Source organism: Girardinichthys multiradiatus, chromosome 8 (assembly GCF_021462225.1).
Source record: "Girardinichthys multiradiatus isolate DD_20200921_A chromosome 8, DD_fGirMul_XY1, whole genome shotgun sequence".
Lineage (NCBI taxonomy): Eukaryota > Metazoa > Chordata > Actinopteri > Cyprinodontiformes > Goodeidae > Girardinichthys > Girardinichthys multiradiatus.
In genome coordinates this window covers 4,365,141-4,388,049 of record NC_061801.1, presented here as the reverse complement: position 1 = coordinate 4,388,049, position 22,909 = coordinate 4,365,141, and the positions used below count along the sequence as shown (strand labels likewise).

Sequence of the window (22,909 nt, the reverse complement as noted above, 5' to 3'; positions counted from 1 at the left end):
AGAAAATGTTTTAAGTTGTGTTACTTGGTCTTTCCTTGATAATGAATTCCTCACATGCTTCCTTTAATTTAGTCAAATTCTTGTACTAAAAGTAATCAAAAAGGCTTGGGAAACACAGTAAAACACAGCACAGAAGCAAGTAGGATTTAAAATGACAAAAGTTCTCTTAACACTGATTTCCTGAATGGCTGTCAGACTTCTTACCTACTGCTTAGAATACAGGTTTCCTTTCCTTCCTGTCCACTTTTTTTAGTTCATAAAAAGAGGTTCTTTATTTAAGGTGCTGTGAATTGTAAAAATATATAAATTCGGTGTTTATTTTTCTTCTAGATGTTTGAGGCTGTAGAAGATATTAAGAAGAATAACAAAGTGCGCAGTGTTATTTTATGCAGTTTGGTTCCTGGTATCTTCTGTGCAGGTATGCTCCTGGGGACTATGCTGTTTAAAACTTAGATGGAATAGAACAGAAATATCCTTTATTGCCCCTCAGTTGGGAAATTTAAGTGTATAATTTATACAATTCCTGTCATTCAGCTTCTTATTTTTAGATTTAAAGTGTTGAATGGATTTTGTGTCATTATAATCAGGAGACACAGGCCAAATGCTGAGATTTGTTCTATGGTCTATCTTGCAACAAGAGACCAGAACACAAACTTGATGCTGCGTTTTGTTTCTGTGTACAGGTGCAGATCTGAAAGAGAGGGCAAAGATGGCTCAGAATGAGGTGGGACCATTTGTTTCAAAAGCAAGAGCCCTCATCACAGAGCTGGGTAAGGACTTTCTGTAATTGTGGTAAAAACCTAGATGAACTGGAAGTTTTCAGAAACAAAAATTAAAGTAAGTCAGTTTCAGTGTGCTAATAATAATTATATTTAATAATATTTACAGTGATCAGTGATTTTAGTTTTGAATAAGCTTCAGTTTTTCCCGCCACCTTCATCAAAATTCTGTCATGTAAGCAGAAGAAACAAATGGCAACTCAAACCCCACTTGGGGTACAGCAGATTCTTCCAAACAACTTAGTGTCTTTAGTGTGATTTAATAACTCCGAACTGATAACCGATCTGTCTTTTACTCACAACATTCTTTTCAGCTTGGGAATTGGTAGGTATCAATAGAAGATGTAGTTGTCCTCGGGAAATTAGACAATGCTGATGTTTACACTAAAAGAGGGCCATAAAGTTTGTCCAAAAACATTTTTTTGAAACTGAAAAAAAAAGGATTTGAAACTGAAAAATATTTCTGAAACTGAAAAAAAGGGATTTGAAACTGAAAAATATATTTGAAACTTGGAAGGGCTTCTGTATGGAGCTAAATTGTTTGTCCGAAAAGATTTTTTTTTTTTTATTGAACAAAACAAGGTTTTAAAACTGAAAAGTAATTTTGTACTTGAAAAAACAAAGGTTTTAAAACTGAAAAGTAATTTTGAACCTGAAAAAACAAAGGATTTGAAACTGAAAAATATTTTTGACAATGAAAAAAAAAAAGATTTGAAACGAATCAGAACATTTTTTTTAAATCTGAAAAATATTTTTGAAACTGAAAAGAAATGTTTAAAACTAGTCAGATTCAAGTTTTTTTCTCAGTTTCAGATTTATTTTTCAGTTTCAACCTGCTGCTCCCTCTGTTTGGGGGCAGGACATAGATGACATGGGGTGTGGAATGATGACTGACAGCTTAGGCGCCTAAAGGAAATATTCTCAGGTGATATTTCAGGAACTGCTGGAACTAGAAATGGCTTTAAAACATAATAGATATTCTATGTTTATGTGCCCCTACACTGAGGGAGCAGCAGTGTAAAACTGAAAAATAAATCTTGAAACTGAAAAAAAAAACTTGAATATGAAAAGTAGTTTTAAACATTTCTTTTCAGTTTCAAAAATATTTTTCAGATAAAAAAAAAAATTCCAGATTCATTGCAAATATTTTTTCTATTTGCAAAAATATTTCTCAGTTTCAAATCCTTTGTTTTTTCAGGTTCAAAATTACTTTTCAATTTTAAAACCTTTTTTTGTTCAGTTTCAAAAGAAATGTTTTCGGACAAACTTTATGGCCCCAATTTAGCTCCATACATTAATCAGTCACACCTGCAAGGCTGCTTCTGCAGTTCCCTCCTTTGAAGGGAACTTCTCCCCTTACCTTGAATAGTAGTATACAAAACTAGCAAATGGTGATTTTATGCTAGAGCTCTTTGGAAAACGACCCATTATACACACAGCCGTCCCCAGGCAGTTACTGTTTTTTTGTGGTCTTAAACATCACAGAAGATTTGTCCATTAACAATGTGAAAGTGCATCCTTGCAGATATTCTATTTTTTTAGAGCCCACACTAAAGCATGATGCTCCAGTTCTATTGCTGGATTTTAGTTTTCTCCACTGAATTTGTTATGTTTATGCATTTAACAGATGTTTTTTTCCAAAGCAACTTACAAAGGAGGCTCTATCAATGCAGTTAAAATTAAAGCTACAATATGGTAGCTACAGTTGTGACTGTGTACCTGATTTTTGTGTCCGGTTGGGTCTTGGACTGCTCCCTCTCCTGGATCAGTTTAGGCCCTCCATCAAATGGGGGGCCTAATTCCTCCCTGCCACACTACCTGCTGGTGGTTGGTGTCTCTGCCCGCTGGTGTACTTGTGGTTCTCGGGGCTGTGTGCTTTGGTGTGTGCCAGCTCACTCCTGGTGACTGCTTGCCGGGGCCTAGACCCCTGGGCTATGTCGGGGGGGCCTCTGCTTGGGGTGTAATGTTTCCCGGGGCCTCGGGTCTCTGGGTCCATGGCTGGATCTGCTCGGGCGTAGACGGTTGCCGGCGAGGCCTGTTTGCCCGTCGCAGCAACTCCCTGGTGCTTCTGCCTTGTGGCTGCTGGGTGGTTCCCCTGGGACTCTCCCCTGCTCTTCTCTGGGGGGGTTGCGGTAGTCCCAGCGATGGTTCTCCTGTGCTCTGGGGGGCCTTTACATGTGGCTCGGATCTCCTCCGTATCTGTTCCGGGTTGGGGGGGCAGGTCTATGGCTCCACACACTTACTATTGCATATTTCTATGGAGAAATTTTGTATACACAAACTCGCTCACACTCAGACCTACAGGTGTTTAGATTCAGGTGTTAACAGATACACAAATGTTCTATATTGAGCCCCATCTACCAGTAAATACATCTTGCATTCATGCACCTTTCGGTAAAAAAGCTGTTATGTATGTTTCTGCAGGTGTAGAAGCAAGCAGGGTGTTATCTTGTAATCTCTTCATCCTTTCTCTCCTCCATTCTTTTCTCCTCTCCCCGTTTTCCTTTTTGCCCAACCTCTCTCTCTTTCGTGCTTCTTATTTTATTTTTTTTCATTTCTGTCTCAGTGTCCGTAGCAATTGAAATAATCCAAAAACTGTTTCTAATATAGTTTCTTTTATAAATATCAAGCAGAGCTTTAAAGCGTTAGCTTTAATGCTCCACTTGTAAATCTGTTGGGCTTTTTCTTGGCACTCAGAAAACAATTCTGAGAGCTACTCTGCCAGACAGGACATGGTTAAAAAAAAAAAGCTACAATAAGCTACTTAAAAGGAAGACCACTAGTCAGTGCAGGCATAGGGGGGAGTGCACAGTTCAGCTTGTGCCAGGCTAAAGCAAGAACCACATCTTGTTTATGATCAGACTTTTGCACTAATGCTGCACCAAGGCTTCCATCATTGATGTAGCCACAAAGGGATAACAGAGTAGGGATGGGTACTTTTCACATTTTAACCGATACGGTACCGATGCCCTGTACCTCTGAAACCGTATTGGTTCTTAACAGTACCAATTTTTGGTACTCTTGTGTGCATATATTTTTCCGTTCAGGCTGTAGGTCTTTCCATAAATCGCCATCAGAATGAAACCTGGCCAATTCCGTTACGTATTCAACCACAAAACTCCTCTCGACATTCTTGAAGTTCTCAGTAGGGGGCGCCTGCAGCAACTCTCCCCATGCTTCCTTGTGCGTCTCCGATTGTGTTGAGCTATTGGCTAGTATTGCTGCTCTTATGGTTAGCGGCGGTCACGTGACCGTGTGAAGCTGCAATTGCAAGAATGGGGGATAACGCAAGAGGGAGTACATGGATAGTGCATTAGAGAGGGAGGGAATGATTCTTTTACCCGGGTTACGGCTATCTAAGGTTGTCCTTAAAGCTCAGTTTTCCAATTTTCTTGGAGATCAAAACCACAGGAGAGGTACACAACCTGCAGGACAATTCATTCATATTCTCCAGCAGAGATGACTTCACATGGAACAGGCTAATGATGAAGGAAAAGTGTAAGGATGAAATATCCCTAAAATGGTCCACAATATATATTTTATGGGAACATTTAACAATAGTGCAAATATGCATAAATCGATCAGTATCTGTCAGAAGTCTGATGCAGAAGCAATTAAAAAAACGTGTAATTAAATGTGGTTAAATGATCATTTTATTTTTAAACTATACTTGACAGAAATGTTATGGTAAGCATTAAAACCAGTTACATCATAATGCATCTTGGATGCATCACACATCCTTGTATAGTTTCTGTGGTGTAGTTTTCCATGACTGAACAATTTATGGTGTAGTGAAGAATAATATTGAGGTATTGTGGTAAATAAACTAATGGAATTTGAGCAGGGTGTACAAAAAATCTTTCTTTTTTAATAATTTTTTCTTGTTTTTACAGATAATCTTTCAGTTCCAACTATTGCTGCGATTGATGGGGCTGCTTTAGGAGGAGGTTTGGAAATGGCCCTTGCTTGTGACATCAGAATTGCCTGTAAGACTTCCAGTTATTACTAGGAGCAGACTTATTGACACACCTTCATCTTGTCCTATGTTTTTGGAGAAAACTCTATTTTTATTCCAGACTTATTTTACTTGACATTCTGTCAGTGTCTTGTAAATAACAATTGGTTAAGAATGCACTTGGCTTTTGCCATTGCAATTGTGGTGTAATATCACCTGAAGGAAAATGTTAAGAATACCATAAAAAGGATCATCACCAAATTTAATAAACAGTATGAAGTTAAATGTTATTCATGAAATGTTAGGATAATTTTCATGAAACTCTGTTACAAGCATGTTTGACGACTTTTTTGAACCACAAATCTTAATAATTCATTTGGCTTTTTTACTGTCAATATTTCATATTTAAACCTGCAAATAACATCTTAAGAATGTGTTTTTTTCATGGTTTGTTTGTTTTATCAGGAAATACATTTTCTGTTTGTCATTACTATTAATGAAATGCAGCATTGATGAAAATGATTTCGTTTTACAAATATACAGGTACATCTAAAAAAATTTAAATATCATGTAAAAGTAATATGTCCATCCAAACAAATATTTTTTGTTACTCATTTCAAAAAGGAAAACTCATTTAGATTCATTACACAAAAAAAATATTGAAATATTTCAAGGCTTTATTTCTTGCAGTGATGATGATTGAAATAAATGAAAACCCAAAATTCAGTGTCTTGGAAAATTACAATATTAAGATAAATAAAAAGGGATATTTTAAAGAGAAATGTCAGTATTCTGAAAAGTATATTCATTTGTGTGCACTCAATACTTGGTTGGGCCTCCTTTTGCATGAATTACTGCATCAATGCAGCTTGACATGGAGGCGATCAGCCTGTGGTTCTGCTGAAGTGTAATGGAAGCCCATGTTGCTTTAGTAGCGACCTACAGGTCATCTGCATTGTTGAGTCTGTGTCTCTCAGCTTCCCCTTGACAGTAGTCTAAAGATTCTTTAAGGGGTTCAGGTCAGCAGAGATTGGTGGCCAGTCAAGCATAGTAACATCATGGTCATTAAACCAGTTTGATACCTTTTGGCAGTGTGGGCCTGTACCATGTTCTGCTAGAAAATGAAATCAACATCTCCATAAAGCTTGTCAGCAAATCGAAGCATGTAGTGCTCTAAAATATCCTGGTGGATGGCTGTGTTTACTCTGGACTTCAGAAAACACAGTGGACCAACACCAGCAGATGACATGACATCCCCAAATCACTCACTGTGGAAAACGTCAAGACTTCAAGCAACATGTTCTGTGCCTCTCCATTCTTCCTCCAGACTCTGCATTCTTGATTTCCAAATGACCCAAACTTTACTTTCATCTGAAAATGGGTATTTGGACCACTAAACAACTGTCCCGTTATTTTCCTTATTAGGCCAGGGAAAGATGCTTCTAATATTTCAGGTTCAGGAGCGGCTTGACACGAGGAATGTGCCATTTGTAGCCCATATGTCGGATCTGTCTTGGTGTGCTGACTCTAGCCTCAGTCTACTCTTTGTGAAGCTCATATTCTTGAAGGATTTGATTAGACAATCCTCTAAAGCCTGTGATTATCCCTGTTGGTGGTGGACGTTTTTCTATCACACTTTTCCTTCCACTCATCTCTCTTTGAATAAGCTTAGACACACACCACTCTGTGAACAACCAGCTTCTTTAGCAGTGACTTGTTGTGGCTCACCCTCCTTGTGGATGTCTTCTGGACATCTATCAAGTCAGTAGGCTTGCCCATGATTGTGTAGGCCATCCATATGGCCATTACATAAGAATTATTGTTAAAACATGAATACTATTCCAATGTTCTGAGACACTAAAGATTGGGCTTTCATTACCTGTATCTGCAATCTTTAAAATTGCAAGACAAACAGCTGAATTATTTCGCTATGTGTGTGATGAATCTATATAATTAGTTTTACTTTGTGAAATAAATGACAAAAACTATTGAACTTTTTCAAGATTTTCTGAATTTTTGACATGAACCTCTAGGTTGTATACATGCATGCGTTTTAGCTACAGGTAGGTGGATGGACAGTGGTGCTGATGATTGTACTGTATAATTTTATAAGAAGTGGAGAATAACACCTTTAATGATTACACATTAAAGGTGTTATTGTTATGAGAATATATCTACATGTTTCTGTTTTTTTTATTTTTTATGATTTTACTATTTCATTTGTGGTGTCAAATATTTTTTATTAAAATCAAAAATCTAAATACATGTTTGTTTCTGCTCCTTGATCTCCTTAGCCAGCAGTGCAAAAATGGGACTAGTTGAGACAAAGCTTGCTATTATTCCTGGAGCAGGTAAGGCTTGATTTTCTTTGTATTTTGCATAAATTAAATAGGTTATGGTTGCAGCTCTATTTTAGTATTATTATTATTTTCTTTTAGTTAAATTCCCATCTTCTCTGTTTTGGTTGTTGAAGATGTCAATCTGAAAAGAGAAATTGATATTTGCAATTGTGGTTGAATTTTATTCAGGCTCCATTTTACTTCTGTCCTTTTGTAGGTGGAACACAGCGTCTCCCAAGGGTTATTGGTGTGTCTCTAGCCAAGGAACTCATATTTACTGCTAGGATAGTGGATGGAAAAGAGGCATATCGCCTGGGGCTAGTCAATCATTCTGTAGAGCAGAATGACAGTGGAGATGCTGCCTATCTTCATGCTCTTGAACTTGCTCGAGAGATCAACCCTCAGGTAGCAACAAGCTAATCCTTGTATCCAAGTACATTTCAGTGCAAAAAAATGACAGGCATGACTAAATAAAAGAGTTGTCATTTTAAAACTTGTGACCTTTGTAAGTCTCTAAGTTCTGGCATTACAGGGTCCAATTGCAGTAAGGATGGCAAAACTAGCAATCAACCAAGGAATAGAGGTGAGTTCTAGTAATTGGTTAAGGACCGCCTCAATCAGTGTTTTGCTGATGTAGGTCAAATTAACAATGTGTTATTAACACCAAAAAACATCTTCAGTTATTCATCCACCTATAGTCTGTAAAAGGACGATTCATTACAAGACCTGGGCCTAATAGACTGTCCTCCATTTAAAAATAATTTATTCAGTTAGCTGAAACATAAGTGCTCTGAATTCTAGAAAATAATCTTACCAGCCTTAAGGCAACATATGCCTTGTTTTGGTACTGGTACTCTGACTACATAACATATAATAGTGTATTACAAAAGCATTACAGCTTTTAAATTGTTCTTACATTTTGGCGAGCTACAACCACAAATCTCAAGCTATTCGATTGGATTTTTTTAAACTATTCAGTCTATTCTTTCCTCTGATTACCCTAAATAAAATCCATTGCAACTAATTTCCTACAAAATCATCTAATTAGTTAAGAGATTTGTGTGTAATCTATTCTCAGTATAAATGCAGCTGTTCTGTAAAGGCCTCAGAGGTTTGTTAGAAAACATTACAGAAGCGCATCATAAGGACCAAGAAAGACAGCAGGCATGTCAGGGAGAACGTTGTGGGGACGTTTAAAGCAGGATTAGGTCAGAAAACAATACCCCAACCTTTTAACATATCAAAGCACTGTTCAAGGGACACAACGACTGCCTCAGTTGTCATGTCTTTGGGCAAGACACTTCACTGCCTTGCCTGCTGATGGTGGTCAGAGATCTCAGTGGCAGCCTCACTTCTGACAGTCTGACCCAGGGCAGTATGATTGGGTGGATGACTGATTGTAGTGTAATGCGTTTAGGGTCCACCGACTTGATAAAGCGCTATACAAGTACAGGCCATTGACCATTGTTTTTCACCTACCAGTGGAAAAAGTGATCCACACAAAACCTACTACAACAAAGCATAGCTCTGAGGGGCTGTGCCTTGTTGTAGGTTAGAACAGGAGACATTGATATCACTTAGCTGAAGCCTGCAACCCCAACTAATAACTCTTCAATGTCTATTCTCTCCTGGACCTTACCTTTACCCACCTGATTAAATTTACTGAAAGAAGCTGCGCGTCTACGCCCTGCTGGATGCCCTGCTCTATCTTGTTTCCTCTCCTTCTCTCCCTCCAACTCTCTCTTTTTTCCTCCATGATACAACCAAGCAGAAGTCTGTCATCACACAGAAGTATTTTAATCATGATTACCTTCAGTTGGTCCAAAACTCTTAACTGGAATCAGCAGAGCTTGCACCACTCCAGTTTTATTGTCTTAGAACTGGTCACCTGTTCATTTTATAATGCATTTTAAAATCCTGACTTCAACGTTTATGGTTTGAGATGGTCAAGCTCCTTCCTACCTTACTGTATTGTTAAAGTTGCATACTCCTAAGTTGAGCCCTTATGTCCTCAGACCTTAACCCTCCTAGTACTAGCAAAGGATCAGGTTTAAAATACACGGGAATCGCTCTTTCCAGAATGTTGCAACTCTGTGGAATGAGCTTCCTTTGTTTTTAGAGTATGCAGACTCACTGAAGACATTTTTATTGACATATGCTTTTCCTCAAGTACTTTTATCATTTTTTGGATTTCATCATCTAACGTTTTTGACTTTTAAATTTTGTTTTTAGTTTTATGCTTTGTTTCTTTTGAATCTATCTGTGAAGGGTAAGTTTTTTGGGCTTCGAAACGTCTGTAGCTTAACGGGCACAATATAAGAGAAGTAAAGTATAAAAGAATGTGACTAAACAATGTTTTGTATTGTTGTCAAAATAGGAATATTTTAACTCATGAAACAGCTCAGCAGTAAAACATCTATGTGGTACATTCCTTTATTGTGCACATAGCATCAAGGGAAACTGAGCAAACATGCCTCACACTGCTATAGAATGAAAATTCCAGTAGCATAGATGGGCCATTTCCGACACGTTGAACACAATGCAAACCATTCCTTTCAAACTTCATACTATAGAGGAAATGCACATTCAACACGTCTTGTAATAATTTTTTATTGAGAAGAATTTTAACAAGGAGTTAAATTTGATTAAAAATCTTTTGATATACCCTCCGCTAGGCGTTTTATAGTTTGAAATTACTAGTAACGGTGGCAAATCGAAACAATAAATTAGTTAGTGATGGGTCAGTTGTGAATGTTTGGGCTCCAAGAACAGCACAGCACACAAACACGAGAGGGGGGGAAGGCGAGACTCCAGCTAAGTTTTCTCAAAGCCGGATCCCTTTTGTTTATTTCAGATCGTTCTTAATTTTTAGCTTAGTTGCCTGGCACAGTGTGCCATATAAATAAATAAACATTTGATATAATTTAGGATTTGTCATTAATAATTTATTTTACACGTACTTTAGTAGTTTATTAAACAAAATCTGACGAGCCACTTAGGAGCCAAAAGAGCTGGCTTATTTTTGTATCTCTAGCTCTCTAAAAAGAGCCAGAACTCCCATCACTAAAATTAGTATAGACTAGAATACAATGTCTTTATAATGATCATTTAAATCCAGGGGACTATCGGCTAGTAGTCTGCTCCTTGAAGGGAGTCACATAAGGTCATTGTGTGTCTGGATTGATTGTATGCTCGGCCTATGTGCTGTTGGATTGCCAGACTGTTAGTGTCATACATTATTACATGATATGTCTTGATGACAGATATAATCACTAACGCAAGAGAAAATTTAAATCAAAACACTTTATGGTTTCTTGTGTATTTCACTGACAAATGCTTTATTCTCATTCAGGTGGATTTATCTACAGGTTTGGCAATTGAAGAGGCATGCTATGCTCAGGTGAGTATTGTTTCTGTGGGTGGACAATTGGTAGTTTCCTTACTTATAATGTAAAGATGTCATATCACTCTAAGCTTGTTGGAATAGTAAATAAATCTGCTAAGTGGTGGAAGCTAACAAGGTAGTCAGGTGAACTCCTTATAAATCCTCTCTTCAGCTTGTTTGGCGGATCAACCAATGAGGAGTCTGCTGAGATTATTTTCAAGCAACTACAACAAGGGGAGAGCACTGGAACATAAAATGCACATAACCAAAAGTTTCTGGCACAAATGTACCGCCTCCCATAGTGGATGTAGGGGGTTAAAGACCTGGGGCCTCTTGTATAAATGGTGCATAGTCACAAAAAACATTGTGGCGCCATCTTTCACACTCAAGTTGGGATGTATCTGAATGAACATTGAATTGAATTCAGTTTTATTTATTTAGCCAATTCACATCACATGTCGATTCAAGGCACTTTACAAAGTCAGTTCAATCAAATTATACATATTTCAAGACACTTTTATGACTATTTATATTGTAGATTCTCACCAAAGGCATCACAACTGAAAGAACACACATGGAATTATGTAGTATACAAAAGGTGTGGAATAACTCAATAATATCTTTATCCTAATTATCAAACAGTGCAGTCAGATTCAGCTTTGTTATTCAAACTGGTTAAAATGTTTTTCCAGAAACCCAGCAGATTACATCAAGTCAGTGACTTGCAGCATTCACTCCTTCTAAATGAGCATGTAGCGACAGTGGGCAGTCGCTTGTATTAACATTGAAGCAATCCCTCATACTGAGCATGCATGTAGCGACAGTGGAGAAGAAAACTCCCTTTTAACAGGAAGAAACCTCCAGCAGAACCAGGCTCAGTGTGAGCGGCCATCTGCCACAACCGACTGGGGGTTTGAAAGAACAGCAAAGACACAAAACAAACACAGAAGCAATGATCCAGTAGGACTGTTTATGGGAAAGAAAAGTGGCTTCATCTAGTAGAGAAAGACAGCTAAGCTGATGAACTCTGAACCTAGTTATCAAGTCTAAAACATGAAAGAGAGCACACACAGTTAATCACAGTAAAAGCTCAACCAGTAGCTATGCCTAGGAGACTGAATTGAACACTGAAAGACAGGGCCAAGTGTATTATCTGTAGAAGAAGAGCATTAAGTTGTTGGCATGAGCAGCTTGGCCGATGTCCCCCTCCAGAAAGGTATCTTAGCTAAACACAGAGCCAGGCCGGATGTAGCTTCTGGGATGAGAAAAAACAGAAAGAGAACTGGTTAAAACCTGAAATAACAGCAAATAATGCAAAATTGGAGAGTAGTATGAGAATGTAGCAGAGAGAATGAAAGTGGTCATTATGTCCTCCAGCAGCCTTTATCAAAAAATAAAATTTTAAGCCTAGTCTTAAAAGTAGACAGGCCTCACCGACTAAAACTGGGAGTTGGTACCGAAGGAGAGGAGCCTAATAACTAAAAGATCTGCGTCCCATTCTACTTTTAGGTACTCTAGGATCCACCAGTAAATCAGCAGTCTGAGAATGAAGTCCTCTGTTAGAAATATACGAAAGTCAGATGTCTGGTATATGATGGAGCTAGATCATTAAGCTTTTTATGTGAGGAGAATTTTAAGTTCTATTCTGGATTTAACAGGGAGCCAGTGAACGGAAGCTAACATAGGAGAGATATGAACATGGCATGCAAGTGTGCGTAAATACACGCAAACCTTTGACCTGCTTTGAAAATGTGCGAACATCTACGTAAACCTTGGCAGTAAACAGTATCACACTGCAAAGTACAACCCCAATTTCAATGAAGTTGGGATGTTGTGTAAAACGTAAAAAAACAAACAAAACACAATGCTGCATGTTGAAGCACAAAATACAAAACGGAGGCCCCGGACTGTTGAGCAACTGAAGTTGTACATCAAGTAAAAATGGGTAAGAATTCCACCTACAAAGCTTCAACAATTGGTGTCCTCAATTCCCAAATACTTATTGAGTGATATTAAAAGAAAAGGTGAGGTAACACAGTCGTAAATGTGCCCTTGTCTCATCCTTTTTGGGACGTATTGCAAGCTTTAGATTCAAAGTGAGTGAATATTTGCAAACATACAATTAAGTTTATCAGTTTGAACATTATGTAGTGTGTTCAATTGAATACAGGTTCGACTGGATTTGTAAAGCACTGTATTCTGTTTTTATTTATGTTTTACGCTACGTCCTAACTTCATTGGAATTGGGGTTGTACAAAAACTCACCTAAATACATTGAAATATGACTTTACTAATGTTTTTCAACTCAAGCAGCATTGAACCCGATGTTTTTTCATGTGTTTGAGCTTTTATGGTTTAAACCAGAAGGATGAAACTGAACCACATTCAGCCTCATACAACATAACGTAATGCACATAAAAAATTATGTAACAAACTATATTTTGGGATGTTATGTTTGGGATATTTGTTTTATTGTAGATTTGGATGGTATTTTCAAACTCAGTGGTGGGCACATTTCCACTAAAGGCTAGTAGTGGAACTAAGTTTTTGTTTTGTTTTTTGTGCGAAATATAATCTTCGCTACCTTTTGAAAAGTGTTAGCGGACCGGTAAGCTTCCACTAAATTAGTGGTTTCGCAAACTTAAGACTGATAGTTTGTTCTTTTCTGTCATTGGCATGTCTCAAAAAATTCATTAAGCATGCTATAGACTTTTGTTACGTAACTGCTACTCCCTCGGCTTGCTTCCTTTTTTTTTTTTTTTGACCGGGTCATGGAGCAAGGCAGTAACAATAAGTGTGTGTGAAAGAAAATCAGTCACATTGAGTTGGAAGCCTACCTTAAGCGTCAGTTCCGCAGTGGTTTCTCGGTGTAATAGTCTGAATAGTGTAATGCCAGTTATTCCCCAAACAAAACAAAAAGTGAACTTTAGCTTGGCCTAAATCTTTGCTGCCTTCTGGGGCGATCAGTTCCTAGAAGATGGCATCACACATGCGTGCTGAATGTAGTTATGAATTGCAGTTATGTTCTTCACGTTATGGAAGGTGAAAAAGTTTATGTTTGGCTTAAAGATGAATGCCGTGTTTGGAGTCTGTAACGGCTGTGAGTGAGGCAGAGTTCACTCAGCCCTGTGGATCTATGGTGGAAAGAAGGATTGTAGACCTGTTTGTTGACAACAAGCTAAGCTACCGCTGCATGAAGTGGACTTCCCCCACCTATGATAACCCTATAAATTTTACTTTGAAAACCATTAATAAAAATGTTAAGGTAGAAGAGCACTTTTTTAAACAATATTCAAACCTATTTGTAGCAGTTTAGTTCAAGGAGATTAAGGTCGACTCAGATAAAATGGAGCAAGATCACAATACTGGAACATCAGTGTTTAAAACATTTTGTTGAACATAAAGTTTGTATCAACTTCAAAACACAACACAGAACAATAGACTAGCCCTAAGGCTTATGGTGCATTCAGGCCGAACGTGATTTGAGCGTCAGAGGTGTCTGGTTTTCATGCAAAGTCTGTGGACGTGCGTGTCGGGACGTCGAGATGTCCTGTGGCGCGCTTCATGCGTCTGGCGCAGCACATTGTAATGGATTTCGCGCGTCGGGTGGTGTGCGTTTTGAGATTTTAAGCACCTGATGCGCATACAGCGCATCAAAGAAGCACATGCTAGGGTTAGGGTTAATCCAAAATCCAAACTTTTGGAGGTTGACGCGTCATGTCAACCAATTAGAGAAGCTTAGCTTTGTGACATAGTGTCATATTTTCAGAGCACGCAGCTCCTGGTGCAAATGGAGAAATTTACCAAACTCAACACCTCTGAATTATCTGGAGAATCCAGACACAACAGAGGCTCCTGATGATGACATTCTTTTCCTTTATTCAGCAAATAAAGCCAAGCCACTCTTTCAATTGCATCTGCCATTGTATACAGGGTAGCTCCTCCAAACAGGTGTCTATCCACACTTTGCTCTGACGCCTGTCTACAGGGTTTTTGATGCTAGATATCAGTGTCTGACTTCAAAGTGCACAAGCGTCCAACTTGAGGCGTTTGATGCCTTTTTGCCGCTCAAATCTTGTTCGGTCTGAACGCACCATTAGAGACTGGTTAGTTTTACCTTCACCAGGTAGCCATATTACCACCACAAACAAAACAATTGTTTCATCCTAATTTTCTCTACCCAAACACCACCTCCATTGGGAACCGTTCTGAAGAACAGGAGGACAGGAAATTCAAAGGGGCATTGGGGTGTGTAACCAAAGCGGCCCAGTCTGGCCAGGCATTGATGTGCTACTGTGATTCATAGGCCGTCTCCTCTCAGGCAGGGAGGAAGGATAAATCTTTACTCAACATGATTAGAGACACAGATTAGAGTCTCTTTTGAGGCACCATTGACTTAGATTCCTTTTCTGCAGAAGCTGAGAAAGAAAGATTAGACAAGATTATCTTAATTACCCCCTTTTTTTATGAACAATCAATTCACGAACAGCAAATCATTACTTAACTTTTGTTGTCCTTGATCGGTTGGTACTCAAACACCAGTTCCAAGTTTGAGGATTTAGTCCAGCTTGCCATCAAGTTGGACATTCACATGTGTTTTCTTCCATCTGCATCTCTAGGAGAGTTGCCTGGGTAGAGATTGAGCCGGTGCTGGTAGAACAGTTTTATTCCTTGACATCATGGGGATTCCAGCTGTGACTCCTTCCTGGCTGTGCTAAAAGTGCGAAGAGTATGTTGGTGTGTGCAATCCACGATGCATAGTTTCCTACCAGCCTCTTTGATTGTGTATAGTGCAGTGCATATTTCATTCCATGGCTGGGGCTCAACATTGTGGAACAAAGGCAGTGCTTTGGCACTGCTGAAGGACATCGCCGACGGAAAGTTTCGGAGGGAATGGTTTTCAGAGATCATACTGACCTGCTGGCGCATGCTTATTAGCCAGTTTATATTGCCCAGGGCAATTATTTTGAATCTCTGCACGGAACAGGCTCCAGCGTATAGGGAACCTTGGGGAACCGTGCCTTGCCGGTGCCAGTTTAAGTTCTCACTACCCTGGGATTCCTTGCAGCCGCACTTGAGAAAGGAAGCTCGCTGGTAGGTCGGGTATCTCTGGTTATCTCTGAGCTGTGCCATGCCAGTCATTGGATGGCCTTATCTGTATGTTGCCATGATAGATGAAATTACCCTACATTGTGGCTGAATAGGCAACTATCAAATTGCAATTTGCAGCGAGGAGCCGATTTGAATGTTTTATCGCAGCTATCGACTGCACTCATATTGTAATAATGTATATAACCATCTGTAAATTAATTTGCTTTTGTAAATAGAAACCATTTTCATTTGAAAAATGTGCTATTCATTTGTGAAGCACAAATCTGTCATACAAATGCTCCTGGCTGGGGGTCTTTCTGCATGGAGTTTGCATGTTCTCCCCGTGTGTGCGTGGGTTCTCACTGGGGACTCCAGCTTCCTCCCACGGTCCAAAGACATGCCTGTTAGGTTAATTGGTAATTGGTCTCTCTACATTGCCCTTAGGTGTGTGAATGAGTGTGTGCATGGTTATTTGTGTGTTGCCCTGCGATGGACTGGCGACCAGTCCAGGGTGAACCCCGCCTCCCGTCCATAGACTGCTGGGGATAGGCACCAGCTTCCCCGCAACCCACTATGGAAGAAGCGGTAGAAAATGACCGACTGAAATTAAATCTGTCCCACTAATGTATTGGCACGTTTGACTGCTTCAACTCATGATACCTTATTACTGGCGAACGGTAATGTTGGAAACAGACTTTTTTTTTTCTTTTTTTTCTCAATGTGATGGGGGATTTTATGTGTCCATATAACCATGGCAAAATGCCATGGTTATATAGACTCCAAACAAAACGGCACGAAGCATGACCGTCTCTTGTCAAATTTTAGATTAATATCCGCTGACTTAGAGCTACACTACAGGTCAAAAGTTTTAGATACACTTTCTCACTTAATGGGTCCCCTTATTTTCATGACTATTTACATTGTAGATTTTCACCGAAGGCATCAAAACTCCATGAGCTTTATGAAGTGGTCACCTGAAATGGTTTTCCAAAGAGTTTTTAAAGAACTTCCCAGAGGTGCATTAAGAGACGGCCAAAGGTTAATATTTCAGTCATCACAGCAAAGGGCGGCTACTTTAAGTAATCTAAAATATACAGGTCCTTCTCAAAATATTAGCATATTGTGATGAAGTTCATTATTTTCCATAATGTCATGATGAAAATTTAACATTCATATATTTTAGATTCATTGCACACTAACTGAAATATTTCAGGTCTTTTATTGTCTTAATACGGATGATTGTGGCATACAGCTCATGAAAACCCAAAATTCCTATCTCACAAAATTAGCATATTTCATCTGACCAATAAAAGAAAAGTGTTTTTAATACAAAAAACGTCAACCTTCAAATAATCATGTACAGTTATGCACTCAATACTTGGTCGGGAATCCTTTGGCAGAAATTACTGCTTCAATGCGGCGTGGCATGGAGGCAATCAGCCTGTGGTACTGCTGAGGTCTTATGGAGGCCCAGGATGCTTTGATAGCGGCCTTTAGCTCATCCAGAGTGTTGGGTCTTGAGTCTCTCAACGTTCTCTTCACAATATCCCACAGATTCTCTATGGGGTTCAGGTCAGGAGAGTTGGCAGGCCAATTGAGCACAGTGATACCATGGTCAGTAAACCATTTACCAGTGGTTTTGGCACTGTGAGCAGGTGCCAGGTCGTGCTGAAAAATGAAATCTTCATCTCCATAAAGCTTTTCAGCAGATGGAAGCATGAAGTGCTCCAAAATCTCCTGATAGCTACCTGCATTGACCCTGCCCTTGATAAAACACAGTGGACCAACACCAGCAGCTGACACGGCACCCCAGACCATCACTGACTGTGGGTACTTGACACTGGACTTCTGGCATTTTGGCATTTCCTTCTCCCCAGTCTTCCTCCAGACTCTGGGACCTTGATTTCCGAATGACATGCAGAATTTGCTTTCATCCGAAAAAAGTACTTTGGACCCCTGAGCAACAGTCCAGTGCTGCTTCTCTGTAGCCCAGGTCTGGGGAATGCGGCACCTGTAGCCCATTTCCTGCACACGCCTGTGCACGGTGGCTCTGGATGTTTCTACTCCACATTCAGTCCATTGCTTCCGCAGGTCCCCCAAGGTCTGGAATCGGCCCTTATCCACAATCTTCCTCAGGGTCTGGTCACCTCTTCTCGTTGTGCACCGTTTTCTGCCACACTTTTTCCTTCCCACAGACTTCCCACTGAGGTGCCTTGATACAGCACTCTGGGAACAGCCTATTCGTACAGAAATTTCTTTCTGTGTCTTACCCTCTTGCTTGAGGGTGTCAATAGTGGCCTTCTGGACAGCAGTCAGGTCGGCAGTCTTACCCATGATTGGGGTTTTGAGTGATGAACCAGGCTGGGAGTTTTAAAGGTCCCAGGAATCTTTTGCAGGTGTTTAGAGTTAACTCGTTGATTCAGATGATTAGGTTCATAGCTCGTTTAGAGACCCTTTTAATGATATGCTAATTTTGTGAGATAGGAATTTTGGGTTTTCATGAGCTGTATGCCACAATCATCCGTATTAAGACAATAAAAGACCTGAAATATTTCAGTTAGTGTGCAATGAATCTAAAATAGATGAATGTTAAAATTTCATCATCACATTATGGAAAATAATGAACTTTATCACAATATGCTAATATTTTGAGAAGGACCAGTATAACGTAATTAAATTTCTTTTACAATTTATTGTTTGTGACATAATTCCATATGTGTTCATTCAGTTTTGATGCCTTTTGTGAAAATCTACTTAGTGTAAATAGTCATTAACATAAACAAAACCATTAAACAAAAAAGTGGTTCTAAAACCTTTGACTGGAAGTGTATATCCTAATGATACGTATCCTAATGAACGTTTTCATTTTAGATTGTTTTACTTTAGAAAAGTCAGCATGCAATACATATGACTAGCTATTAGCATCCACCACTTTATTTACATTTTCAACAAGTTTGGAATGATATGATCTTTTTTTACTACTGAATTTCACAGACCCCCTCACAAATCCAAATTAACCCTTGAATCAAAATATTAAAAAAATGCCAAAATAAGAATGTTTTTCCCACATTCTTAGTGTTTGGAACATAAATGTTACTGGCTGTCAGTTTACGTGTCAATGTGTTGTTTCTTGTGTGTGCAATTATGATCTAAATAATTTTTATCTTGGAGTCTCATTTTCATGTGTCATTGTGTGTCCGTAGAATCCCATTGGGAAATTAACCTGCTACTTGTGTGGATTGTGGATACTATCTGTGGACTGTTTTACTTAATGTAGATGAAGCTATTGGCACAAGAACTGGCAATAGATTTTAATTTGACACGAGCATTACTAATATAGATTTTAAAACAAATGAAACCAAATACAGGCATTTTACAGGTATTTAACAGCTTAGTTATCTACAACAAATTAGATAAGACTGCAAAAACAGGTTTGAGATAAACCGCAGATAAAAGTGTGAATAGTTTCTAGTGCTAATTTGATTGTGTTGTTTTAAAGGTGGTACCAACTAAAGACCGATTGGAAGGTTTGGCAGCTTTTAAGGAGAAGAGGCGTCCTCATTATAAGGGGGAATGAGGCCACAGTTGTCCTTCTTCAAGAAATTCTGTGCCAAAATGAAATGTATTCCACTGCAGTCATTTTTTACTTGAAAGAGTAAGTAAGAGTAAGTAATACAGGTGAACTAGACAGCTTTATTAAACCTTGTTAACACACTTGAGCTATTGTACTTTCAGGTAAAGATGTTTGTGCAGTAAATGTGTTAATTCAGTGTATTACTACACATTGCTCTGCACAGTGTCCAGAGGTTTTTGTTGCATGGTAGGACACGTGGTATTGATAAAGTCTTTAAGGTGCAAACCAATCTCTGGGAGTGCCGGCTAACTGCTTCTGCACTGACATCTAGAAATAACCAGGCTTTCAAAACGTCATATAAAGCATAAACTTGGAATGTAAAACTTTGTGTGTTTGTGTGTTTTATTTTTTTTGTTTTCCTAATTTAGTTTCTTCATTTACAGTTTGTATATACCATACATGTAATACATGCTGGGTGTTTCAGGCAACACTATTGCTTCAGTTTCATGGAAATTAATTGAATATTATTTAATTTTCAGACCTATTTACAAAAATAAAATACCATGACCCAAAATTTTAAATACCTCCTGTTGAAAAACACCCTCAGTAATGTTAGAGGTTGTGACGTTTGTCATGAAACAACCCAAGTAATTTATGATTTGCATTTTTCTTTTCTATTATGTTTTTGTATTTTTAGCTTGTCTCAAAAAGGTTTTCTTAAACATTAATGAGTCACATGTCATGTGAAGCGAGGCCATGCCAAACAACTGCAACTGATCTAATAAAAGTACTTGATACTTTCTGCTGCCTTCATTGATTTTTCTGCAAAGTTTATAACTGAGACTTTTAACTGAAATTTTCAAACTTTGTGTTTTAGTAGCATAGGAAGAGACACTAGCTGTGTTTCCATTACAAATGTGCACCAAACTCTTGATATTTTGCCAATGTGGAAAAAACATGATTTTGCAATTGCAGTGTTTCCATTATATAAGAAATGCAATTAAAATCATAAGTGAATATGTTTTTTCATGCGATAACATCATCCTCCAAGTATTTCCTATTGTCTTCTTTGTCTTTTTTGACTGGTGTGATGCAAAAAAAGTGTTTCCATTGCAGTCTTGCAAAATACAGGTCCTTCTCAAATAATTAGCATATTGTGATAAAGTTCATTATTTTCCATAATGTCATGATGAAAATTTAACATTCATATATTTTAGATTCATTGCACACTAACTGAAATATTTCAGGTCTTTTATTGTCTTAATACGGATGATTTTGGCGTACAGCTCATGAAAACCCAAAATTCCTATCTCACAAAATTAGCATATCATTAAAAGGGTCTCTAAACGAGCTATGAACCTAATCATCTGAATCAACGAGTTAACTCTAAACACCTGCAAAAGATTCCTGAGGCCTTTAAAACTCCCAGCCTGGTTCATCACTCAAAACCCCAATCATGGGTAAGACTGCCGACCTGACTGCTGTCCAGAAGGCCACTATTGACACCCTCAAGCAAGAGGGTAAGACACAGAAAGAAATATCTGAACGAATAGGCTGTTCCCAGAGTGCTGTATCAAGGCACCTCAGTGGGAAGTCGGGGAAGGAAAAAGTGTGGCAGAAAACGCTGCACAACGAGAAGAGGTGACCGGACCCTGAGGAAGATTTTGGAGAAGGGCCGATTCCAGACCTTGGGGGACCTGCGGAAGCAGTGGACTGAGTCTGGAGAAGAAACATCCAGAGCCACCGTGCACAGGCGTGTGCAGGAAATGGGTTACAGGTGCCGCATTCCCCAGGTCAAGCCACTTTTGAACCAAAAACAGCGGCAGAAGCGTCTGACCTGGGCTACAGAGAAGCAGCACTGGACTGTTGCTCAGTGGTCCAAAGTACTTTTTTCGGATGAAAGCAAATTCTGCATGTCATTCGGAAATCAAGGTCCCAGAGTCTGGAGGAAGACTGGGGAGAAGGAAATGCCAAAATGCCAGAAGTCCAGTGTCAAGTACCCACAGTCAGTGATGGTCTGGGGTGCCGTGTCAGCTGCTGGTGTTGGTCCACTGTGTTTTATCAAGGGCAGGGTCAATGCAGCTAGCTATCAGGAGATTTTGGAGCACTTCATGCTTCCATCTGCTGAAAAGCTTTATGGAGATGAAGATTTAATTTTTCAGCACGACCTGGTACCTGCTCACAGTGCCAAAACCACTGGTAAATGGTTTACTGACCATGGTATCACTGTGCTCAATTGGCCTGCCAACTCTTCTGACCTGAACCCCATAGAGAATCTGTGGGATATTGTGAAGAGAACGTTGAGAGACTCAAGACCCAACACTCTGGATGAGCTAAAGGCCGCTATCGAAGCATCCTGGGCCTCCATAAGACCTCAGCAGTGCCACAGGCTGATTGCCTCCATGCCACGCCGCATTGAAGCAGTCATTTCTGCAAAAGGATTCCCGACCAAGTATTGAGTGCATAACTGTACATGATTATTTGAAGGTTGACGTTTTTTGTATTAAAAACACTTTTCTTTTATTGGTTGGATGAAATATGCTAATTTTGTGAGATAGGAATTTTGGGTTTTCATGAGCTGTATGCCGAAATCATCTGTATTAAGACAATAAAAGACCTGAAATATTTCAGTTAGTGTGCAATGAATCTAAAATATATGAATATTAAATTTTCATCATTACATTATAGAAAATAATGAACTTTATCACAATATGCTAATTTTTTGAGAAGGACCTGTATAATATATCATTTCAATACGGCCAAAAAAACCACCTCATCCTAGCACAAAAACCTTTTGAAAAACGGGAGTTTGCTGTTGATGAGCTTCAAGAGGTAGTCACCTGAAATGGTTTTCCAACAGTCTTTAAGGAGTTCCCAGAGATGCTTAGCACTTGTTGGCCTTTTTGCCTTTACTCTGCGGTCCAGCTCACCCCAAAGCATCTCGATTGGGTTCAGGTCCGGTGACTGTGGAGGCCAAGTCATCTGGCGCAGCACCCCATCACTCTCCTTCTTGGTCAAATTGCCCTTACACAGCCTGGAGGTGTGTTTGGGGTCATTGTCCTGTTGAAAAATAAATGACGGTCCAACTAATCCAAACCTTTGTTTTGATATTGGATTTTAAAGGCTTTAACATTTGATCAGCTGAAAAAAAGCATGTTTGAGTTTATATGCAGTTGTCAATAAATTGTCTGCTCAAAGTTTTGTCTTGCTGCCATTTGTTTTAGCATTGTGAAGCACTACTTAGAACCTTCTTAAGATATAACTGTGCAAAATGCAAATTCTTGCATTTTGTTAACTGGTGTTAAGATTTTGATCAGTAGTGTATTAATTACTGCTTTTCTCTGCCCAACTATAACTGTCTCAAGCCATAAATTTCCACCAGATTTTTTTCACCAGATATGGGGATCACATTTAGTAACTTTAAGGAGGACACAGGTCCAGCAGTCAGACGACTACGGGAGGCGCTGGGCACACTGCATGTGAGAGAAAATCTGCTCACACATTTGTAGAGCCAAATACTGTCAAAAAAGCCTGTGCAATGTTCTTGAGACAGTTCAACTTGTCTGGTAGTTGTGTCATTCAGGTGAAAATGCAAGCTCCATGATCATGCACAGCTATGTATTCCAGCTATGTTGTAGTTCTGCAAACTAGCTCTTCAGTCAGTTCAATCAGCTGCATTTCCACTTCCTCTGTATCCAGTCTGTTAAAGAGAGACAAATCAAACTGGTCACCAAAGCTTTCTGGTTTGATCATAAAATAAAACATTGGTCCATACACCTAAAAGCC

General features: G+C 39.0%; 1 protein-coding gene across 2 annotated transcripts in view; it reads left to right on the top strand.

Annotated features, from left to right (window-relative positions):
• auh (AU RNA binding protein/enoyl-CoA hydratase) overlaps nucleotides 1-19,925 on the top strand; it is a 45,284-nt gene extending 25,359 nt beyond the window's left edge. Inside the window, exons 3-10 of one of the 2 annotated variants that reach the window (XM_047373278.1) lie at nucleotides 331-418; nucleotides 684-770; nucleotides 4,673-4,765; nucleotides 7,029-7,085; nucleotides 7,291-7,478; nucleotides 7,606-7,656; nucleotides 10,426-10,473; nucleotides 19,049-19,925. In XM_047373278.1, coding sequence (XP_047229234.1) covers nucleotides 331-418; nucleotides 684-770; nucleotides 4,673-4,765; nucleotides 7,029-7,085; nucleotides 7,291-7,478; nucleotides 7,606-7,656; nucleotides 10,426-10,473; nucleotides 19,049-19,126 — 690 coding nt within the window. In that variant the 3' untranslated portion in view covers nucleotides 19,127-19,925. The remainder of the gene's footprint in view (nucleotides 1-330; nucleotides 419-683; nucleotides 771-4,672; nucleotides 4,766-7,028; nucleotides 7,086-7,290; nucleotides 7,479-7,605; nucleotides 7,657-10,425; nucleotides 10,474-19,048) is intronic. The other variant, XM_047373279.1, reaches the window with a different exon arrangement.
• The last annotated feature ends 2,984 nt before the right edge of the window (nucleotides 19,926-22,909 follow it).